The 9,671-nt window shown below is 47.1% G+C and overlaps 1 protein-coding gene across 1 annotated transcript; it reads right to left on the bottom strand.

Moving 5' to 3' along the window:
• Nucleotides 1-5,623: 5,623 nt before the first annotated feature.
• LOC123449759 (NAC domain-containing protein 22-like) lies at nt 5,624-7,030 on the bottom strand. Its single transcript, XM_045127080.1, has 2 exons — nt 6,790-7,030; nt 5,624-6,705 (listed from the first exon to the last, which is right to left on the bottom strand). Exons 1-2 carry the CDS (start codon nt 6,971-6,973, stop codon nt 5,828-5,830), a joined length of 1,062 nt encoding a protein of 353 aa, XP_044983015.1. The 5' UTR covers nt 6,974-7,030; the 3' UTR covers nt 5,624-5,827.
• Nucleotides 7,031-9,671: the final 2,641 nt, after the last annotated feature.

Here is a 9,671-nt window from a genome sequence, read left to right as displayed (position 1 = left end):
GGGGTGGGGAGGGGGGAGGATTTACCCAAACACACCTCTTTTTATATTATTATTTCAAATGTTCATGTTTTCTACAACGAATCACATCTAAATATGTTACAAATATTCTTGCAACAACGTGCAAAGTATCATCTAGTAATACTCCAACATTGCATGAAGAAACGTGTGCTCGTGTAGTAGTTAGGCAAATTCCATAGAATTCAAGCCGCGACTCTTTCTTCTGCGTGCGTCGAGCTCATGCAGCCTCCGTTCGGCAGCGATGCGTGTCTGTTGCCTATTTTGGGCGTACTGCCATGGCCGGAGCGCGACGGGGGGAGGAGACCGACTGGTGCATTTTCTGCGGTTTGGCCAAGAAACTGCGGTGCTCGCTTTGGCGTCGACCTCCTTTTTGTCCGTTGAAAAGGATTTCCAAGGGTAGCTAAGCAGACATGCGATCGTGTCCATGTCGGAGTAGTGGAAGCCTCTTCCAATTTCTCGTTGTTTTTCTCCACGACCGATTCAAACGCACTCTGGAAACCAAATAGGGTCTGAATTGTCAGGTTGCTAACGGACTGTAGTACGTACAGAATCTTGACGATGTTGCTGCAGCTGCAGTGCCTTCGGTTATCCTGTAGGCTAGCTGTAGCAGTACGTGGAGGAAGGCGACGACGGTGTTGCTGCCATGCCAGGCAATGCATGCCTGCGGTCGCTAGACCGGACACCGGAGGGAGACCTCGGGGTGGACGAAGCCGCGTGAGACCGATCTGATTTCCCACGGCCAAATCAGAGAGGCCATCAGTATACTCGCCCACTCACTCACTTGTGCTCGTGGTGATAGATGGCACCGCGAATCTACGGCAAAACTGTGTGCCTGTGATTTTCCGCTGCATCCCCGCCCTCCCAGCCGGGTTACCGACTGACAGCGGCCATGGGATGGGCTTTGCGTCAACGCAGCGACGACGGCCGAATTGTCCTCCACTCGATCGTCATCCAGATGACCAATTAGACTCGGGCTGTTTGCTGCGAAGCTGCGTCAAGTTAATGCACCGATAGGCCATAGCTAACTCGACGGACCAGATGTGCACTATCAAGTGGGGCTTTTAGTAGCATCACAAGATCGATGGTTGTGTGGATATGGACTACACTGACAGGAAGGGAGAGAGTGTAGACTGTCGAATATATAATGTTCTCTCTTCAGACGCGTACCTTGTGCACTTGCAGCGGCAAGGAGCAAGAGCATCTCCAACACTTCATCCGTAATTTTTCTTTCGCATTCTTTCATGAACAAGGGACCAGTCCACGGACATGGATGCGGAAGGCTGCCATCTAACGTTGGTTGTATGCATCCAGCCTCCCTAATTTATTTATTTGTGAAGTCCATATGTTGAAATAGCTGCATGCACAAAATACATATATTCAAATAGCCGCGTACATAGAGTACAAACGTTCAAACTTTAAAAAGTTTGAATATTATATTTTAACAATATTGTTGTCCCTTTTAACCGTCCATAGATACTCAATCAAGTTTTTCTTCAACTGCCCGGGAGTTGGTCGGGACCGAATCTGTTGGTGCATTTAAATAAACACTTCAAATGTGACTGTATTCTGGTCTGGAAGTTTGACAGGATCACTAATGTTCTTAAATTTTAGAGTTGCGGCAACATCATCACACTCATACTTAGCGATCATGTTGTGCATGAACACACAACAAGTCATCACCTCCCACATGGTCTTCGGATTCCATTGTTTTGTAGTGTAAAACGGACTTGCAGAACTTCAAATGCCCTCTCTATATCCTTTCTAGCTGCTTCTTGTCTTTGGGCAAAGTAAGACATTTTCTGGACAACTTGGTTAGAGATGGCGTGGAAAAAGATAGCCCGCGGAGGATATATACCTCAACAAGATAGTAGCTCATGTTGTGCTCATACCCATTGATAATATATTTGCAAGCAGGAGCTTTTGTTCAATCAGCCTCGCAAACAATGGTGATTGCTGAGCACATTGATGTCATTGCGATACCCGGGCATACCAAAGAAAATGTGCCAAATTCACAGATCATGTGATGCAACTGCTTCAAGAATGATGATGGTCTTCTTAAAATGACCCTGATATTGCCCTTGTAAATCTTTCGGGTAGTTCTTTGATATCCAATGTATGCCGTCTAGAGATCCAAGCAAACTTGGCCACCCTCTCGCTTTCCATATTGCCAATAGCCACTCGGTATCTGCAACAGTTGGTTCTCTCACGTACTAAGGTCCAAACACCTCGATCACGGCAACTGCAAACTTTCTCATGGCATCTCCGCATGTTCTCTTAGACATCTATAGGCACTCGTCCCACGAATCAGCTGTCGTGACATATGCAAGCATCCGGAGTGCGGTCGTGCACTTCTGGTAACCAGAAAATCCCATCGTTCCCACGACGTCCTTCTTCAAGATGAAGTAGTCATCATAGGGCCGAACACCATGGTATATTTGACCGAACACAGACTTGTGCATCAAAAAATGCTAAAAAAATGGTCGACGAAGAGTGTATTGGGGGCAAAGTAGTCATCCATCAGTTTCAAATGGCTTCACGCAATGTTGCGGTTCAGCACTCGACGACCCTTGATTGATCCCTTTAAATAGAGAACATGCTCCACTGCATGCTCCGCGTCTTCAAGGACCGCCTGCATCATCGTTGTCTCATCTATGTAATCCTCCTCGTGAGATGAGCCATCAAACGACTCAACATAGTGCTCGTATATGTGCTCCAAATCGGAATACATTGCTTGAAAGAAGAAGGGATAACTTGTTTAGCTCCAGCAATTCATCGCACAGTTGATGAGCGTGGTCAGTATAGCGGTACGAGATGGTACCTAGCGGGGCGATCGGAGAAGAGGGGTTGAACGGTAACGATGGAGAAGAGCGGTGGAGCCTGGTTGGAATGTTGGAGGTGAGAGATACATAGAGTTCCAACAGGGGTGAGGCGTGGCGGCAGAGATGATGGAGTGACGGCGAAAGTAAGAGAGAAAGAAGGAATGAGTGAAAATGTGAAGGAATGAGGCGCGGGGTCAATGAAGGGTTTAGGTGAGACGGGGGTCAAAGTTTAGATGAAGTTTATCGTGTCGTGCAAGGATGGAGGCATGGAGTTCTTTGGTTAGGTGGCTGAAATCCAAAGACAAGTGTGGGCCTTGTTGTTGTTGCCTCTGGCGAGTTGAAGCCTATCTGCTTTATTGATTCCAAGGGTCTTATCTGATGTTTTTCATGTTGTGTTGCGCTTGCTAGAACTTCTTTATCTTCTGGACGTTGAGTTAACCAGATTGGTTTTAACTTCGTTTTGGCTCTCAAGGTCCTTTCCTATAATTGCATTGATGGATGTTTGGATGTGTTGTTAGGGCATCTATAGTGGCAACCCGTAAATTTTCATCCCGCATCCGTCTGCGGATAGGGAGACTAGTTCACGAACACGGGTCTGGGAGGTGTCATCGAATGCTATTTGCATACATCCGACCTTTCTCTCTTTTATTTACAATCTGTATGTTCAAATAGCCATATCCATTGAGTTGAGACATTTAAATAGCGGTGTACATAGAGTACATACGTTCATATAACCGCATGCATCACTAATTCAAATCTAAAGAAGTGTAAATTTGACATTCCAACATTGTTGTATCATTTAACCGCCCACTCATGCCCAATCAGATCTTCCTATAGCTTCTCATGAGTTGATCGATGTCAAATTTGTTAATGCATGTCAAATGTGTCCGGATCCTGTTCTTGAAGTTCAAGAGGATCATCCATGTTCTCAAATTCTAGAGCCGCGGTAGCATCCTCACCCTCATCCTTGACAATCATGATGTGCATGACCACACAACATATATACAGATGTCTCCTTGAAGCAGGTAGCATTCTCACCCTCATCCTTGGAGCAGGTAGCAAATGAATTTTATCGTGTCGTGCAAAGATGGAGGCTCAAATCCAAAGAAATGGGTGTTGAAGCGTATCTGCTTTATTGATTCCGGGGGTCTTATCTGGTGTTGTTCATGTTGTGTTCCGCTTGCTAGAACGTCTTTAGCTTCTAGATGTTGGGTGACCCACGTTCCTTTTAGCTTCATTTTGGCTCTCAAGTCCCTTTTTTGTAATTGCACTTGATGGATGTTTGGTTGTGTGCTTAGACTCTAGCTTTATAGTGGTAGGTGTGAGTGTGAGTTTGAAGTCATGTTAAGACCGGATGGTTTTAGTAATTTAAATCGGAGAGGGTGGTCTCTCTTTCATTCAGAAAAAATTAGCACCGCAATTATTCCTGATTATTTTAGAAAGCCAATTAGTTTTGGGAAACGTTTGGCAACGGCGCGCCGGCAAAGATTGGGTCGGTCGCACGCGGCACTTGCTCCTCTCAAAGGACCCCCGCACGCGATGACGTGTTTCTATGGGACCCATGCACTGCTTTCCCTCCTCTTGCGTTCTTATCCATCCACACACGCATCTATCCTCTCCCCTCCTTTGTTTCTCTTCCATCGGTCTCGCCTCCTCGTTTGTGTCTTTCTTCCCTCGCAGCAACCATGACTTGCCTACTCCATCGTTTTGTGAGTTTGCTGCCGCGAAACAGATCTGAGCCCGTTTATGTGAGCACCTTCATAGCCCCCATTTTGCAACTCCGGCGACCCTCCTCTCCCCTCCCTCATGCAGCAGTCATGGGCAGATGGTTCCAACTTTTCATATGTTTTGCATCTTTTTGAAATCAATGGTTCCAAGTTTTAAAATCACTGGTTGTAGCATTTTGTTGAGATGGTTGTAGCGTTTTGTTCAGTTTTTTAAATCACTGCTTGTGAGTTCTAGCATTTTTGCTACAACCGTAGCCTGTTTTTGCTACCAGCAATGACTTTTTTTGCTACATGCATACATGATGTGTTTGTCGACGGTGGCGATGTTTTTTTTTGTTGCAACCGTTTTAATGTTTGCTGGAGTACAATCGACTTTTTGGGTTTGCTAGAATGTACCTTCCAAAATTCTACCACTTGCTTTTTGGTTGCGAGCCATACCGTCGTCGGCCTTTTGATGCTGCCACCAGCAATGACGCGGTGGGCGTCCATGGTGGGACGAGCTACGCACAAGGGTTTGCGACAATTTTTGTTACAACCGTAATCGGCATTTGCTACAACCAGCTCTCAGATTTGCTACAAATATTGACAAATGAAGTGTAGCCGGCGGGGACCATACATAATTTGTTTTTTGCAGCAACCAGGGGACGGCGAGTGTCGCCCGAGACGACGATGCACGCCTTTTTTGTGCTGCAACGGGCAACCATGGAAGCTCCCACCAGCATGGGATTTTGATGTAAGCATGGGTGTGCTCCTAGAACTGCGGCCTTTCGGAAGTGAGGATGACGAGTGGCGGCGAGCCAGCGAGGTTATCGACGTTGGGGGTGGTAAGGAAGGGGTGGGGTTTCTCTCACGTGTGTTGTTTGTGCGGCTCTGCTGCGTCGACGGGTGAGAAACAAAGAAAAAGATGGAGGAGGAAGGAACCAGACGATTCGGGGACAGATGTGAGGGTCTCCTAGAGCTCATCGGACGGCTGGGGCCGGCAGCCCAAATTTCGGCCAGCGCTCCGGCGCCTACCACTGCCCATTAGTTTTATCCTGAAGTTTTGACAAACACAAACAGTTTCCTCAGTTAATTCATTGCAGGCTTAGTTGCAAACCGTCATGTTAAACACCACCACCCACCTTCCTAAAACGCACAAAAGGAACAAAGAGACTGTGACGTCTAGTTCCTAGTACTATGCAGTATGCACAACTGAATTTACAGCTAACTAATCTACTCTGCTTCAAGTTTTGCATAACTGCTCTTTGCACGACTTGCTTGTGGTTAGTATAGCAGACGGGAGTAAGGGGACATGCAATGCTGGTCCTGCCACGGGCTGCGCAGCTGCGTCAGGAACGGATCATTTAGCCAGTCGAACACTCCCTGGCTGCTCGCCGCCGGGAGCTGCAGGCTGGGCAGGTCCAGAGCACCCTGCCTTGCCGCCGGTAGCTGCAGGCTGGACATGTTCGACATCTCATGGTTCGCCGCCGGGAGCTGGAGGCCGCAGGGTGGGTTCACGGCCGGGAGCGGAAGATGAAAGGGCGCGGTCGCTGGCAGAGACGACGTCGACGCCACGGTCACCGTGGCCATGTCTGCTTCCATCTTAGCTTCCCTGGGCTCGTCGTGGCTGCTGCTGTCTGCAGACGGGGCCACCGACGACGAGGAGGAGGAGGGGATCAGGAAGTTATCCTGGACGTCGTCCGATGACGACAGGTAGAAGTCGCTGGCAGCCGGGACCGGGGCCACCGGGCACGCTCTGTCCACGCCGCCGTAGCCGTGCCCACCGTTGCCGCCGGACCTCTGCTTCATCTCCTCCATCGCAAAGGCTCTCTGCTCGAGCTCCTTGAGCGGCGTGGCCTTCCGGTATACCTTGCACAGCACCGTGTCCTCCTGGGGTGGCGCCGGGCCGGAGTCGGGGAGGCGGTACTCGTTCATGACCCAGTCCGTCTTGGTGCCCCGCGGAGCGCGGCCCTGGTAGAAGACGAGCGTCTTCTTGAGGCCGATGACCCGCTTGGGGTCGGCGGTGTTCCGGATGGCCCTGTCCGACCCCGTCGCCTTCCAGAACCCCCGCTCCGTCGTCCGGTTCGGCCGCCCGCCGCTCCCGGCCTTCCGGTCACGCGGCACGAAGAAGTACCACTCCCTCTCCCCGATCTTTGCCAGCCCTGCATATCCATACACTGCTCAGACATGCATACATCGATCGAACGATCACTGCGACGATGTTCTTATTCCATTATTGTACGTACCGGGAAGATCCCAGGGGTCGTGGCGGTAGATGTTGAGGGTGCCGATGATGTCGAAGTGGAGCTTCTTGCCAAGGGCGACGCCTGAGAGGTAGAATCCGAGGAGCTCCTCTTCCGTGGGGTGGAAGCGGAAGCCGGGGAGGTCCTGGTCGAGCTCCATGGTCGACGCCTCCACTGCCATTGTCATTGCTCGCTGTTGCTCTGCTCGATCTATTGCTGCTTCACTGCACTGCTGGATGATGAAGGCCGTGGTGGTGGCCGGCGTCGGGGTGGTATTTATAGAGCTTGAAAGTGATGCCGACCAACGCGTTTTTCTGCAGAAAAAGGGGGGTCGCAATTTCTTGGCGCTAGAGAAAGCGACTGGTGCTCTAGCTCGGAGGCAGGAATGGATTTGTGCCGGCTTTACTTAGCACTAAATTAATCTCTGTCTTTTGGAGACTTAATTTTAATTTGGTGATTGTAGACCTGTGAAGTCACAAACATTGACTCCTCTTCGTCTAACTTCAGAGTCTGTTCTTGGGTTGCAGTACTAATATTTATGTCCTGCTACTCTCCATTTTGGAAAACCTGACGGCTAAATTTTTTATAAAAACATAATACTTTCTCTGTCTTAAAATAAATGTCGTTGGTCTAGTATAAAATTTATACTAACTTAGTACTAAATCCGCAACACTTATTTTTGAACGGAGAGAGTACTACTATTTGCAAATGCGATTGTTTCTGGAAACATTGCAATGGCTGTGATTTCTTTAATGCACTTTCACACGTTTACCTGGCATGTGCTTATCTGCTGTGCAACAGCTTGGGTCTATTCAACATATTGATGCTTTATTGCAGTGCTATTTACCCAGAGGCGCCTCCTATCGGGTTAGGATAAAAACTTCGTACCACAGAATCATCAACTTTGCGCTAACCAATAATACAGCGTATACAGCCTGCTGGGCCCACATGTCAAGGTGACGTGGCGCTCAGTGATGGACACCGTTAAACGGGGGCAAGCGGCTGTTTGGTCATTACCATTTAGGACAGCCATGCCTGTTTCCTCCCTCAATCTGTTAGTTCCCGTGCATCCGACATCAGTAGGTAGCGGTGGCCATGGCTCGACAGCGGCGGCGCATATTCGTTGACGCGGCGGCAGTGACGGTTCCAAGGGACCGTACTTTAGGGAGATCGGCATGTTCGGCCCGGATCATGATGGTTGTTATAATCGTGATTCAAAAGAGGAGAAGCACCAACGTCACCATGCATACTGCGTAGGGCATGTGCGGAGGCGGCGACGGGGTCATCAGGTATCAACTACCATCCGAAACCGTCGAAGTAAACCTCTCTTCTCTCTTTCCCTTGCCTGAACACTATACTGAAGTGGTTCCAAATCTTAGGGTTGGTGAATTTACTACCTGCTAGGTAATTCGATTTCAATGTTGTTAATTTGAATGATTTTAATACTAGGATTGATGGATTTACTTTCTGAAAATGTATTAGAATGCCCTATTATGGAATTTTAAATATGCAAGTATATTCGAATGAACTGTTAGTATATGTGCTAGTGTATTTGAATGCAATGTTACTAAATTTGCACATTTACTACTGAGTAGATATATTTTCTCGTGTTGTACGCATGAATATATTTGGTAATATATATCCAATTTGAAGAAAAGGTTCATAAACACCAAGATAGACGAGAGAGGTCTCACTTAAGGTACCTTAATGTCAATAATGATGAGAAATGACTATGAATTTGGTAGCCTATGCTATGTTAAACATGAAGGGTATAGTTGTAAGGATTAGTTGTGTTGAACAACAATTGGTCAATAAATGAGATTATTAGGATGTGTGAAGGCACACAAATTATGTATTTGACTAGTAACATGCAAGAATTCTGTCTCTAGCTAACAAAATATAAGGGATTGAGGAAGGGCCATGTAACATTAGTGTTTGGGATGATCCTGAAACAATAGAAGAAGTGGACCCAACTATTTTGTTTATTGTCAATAATGTAGGTGTTGCGTACAAAATATTTGATGATATGTTGGATAACCAAATGTTCTTGGGACAACACAGAGTTCCAACTATATGCCACTATGTTCACCACCTCCTCCCACAGATGATCACTACAGACTTTTAACTTCAAGAGAGTGTGCAGAAGCATGTGGATACTGTTGGAATTATGCCCTAGAGGCAATAATAAATATAGTTATTGTTATAATTCATGTATCAAGATAATCGTTTATTATCCATGCTATAATTGTATTGAATGAAGACTCATTTACATGTCTGGATACATAGACAAAACACTGTCCCTAGCAAGCCTCTAGTTGGCTAGCCAGTTGATCAAAGATAGTCAGTGTCTTCTGATTATGAACAAGGTGTTGTTGCTTGATAACTGGATCACGTCATTAGGAGAATCACGTGATGGACTAGACCCAAACTAATGGACGTAGCATGTTGATCGTGTCATTTTGTTGCTACTGTTTTTCTGCGTGTCAAGTATTTGTTCCTATGACCATGAGATCATATAACTTACTAACACCGGAGGAATACTTTGTGTGTATCAAACGTCGCAACGTAACTGGGTGACTATAAATATGCTCTACAGGTATCTCCGAAGGTGTTCGTTAAGTTAGTATGGATCGAGACTGGGATTTGTCACTCCGTGCGACGGAGAGGTATCTCGGGGCCCACTCGGTAATGCAACATCACGCACAAGCCTTGCAAGCAATGTAACTTAGTGTAAGTTGCGGGATCTTGTATTACGGAATGAGTAAAGAGACTTGCCGGTAAACGAGATTGAAATAGGTATGCGGATACTGACGATCGAATCTCGGGCAAGTAACATACCGAAGGACAAAGGGAATGACATACGGGATTATATGAATCCTTGGCAT

The sequence above is a fragment of the Hordeum vulgare genome, chromosome 4H, assembly GCF_904849725.1.
Source record: "Hordeum vulgare subsp. vulgare chromosome 4H, MorexV3_pseudomolecules_assembly, whole genome shotgun sequence".
NCBI lineage: Eukaryota > Viridiplantae > Streptophyta > Magnoliopsida > Poales > Poaceae > Hordeum > Hordeum vulgare.
The sequence above is the reverse complement of the archived record's forward strand: the minus strand, read 5'-3'. Positions and strand labels throughout refer to the sequence as shown.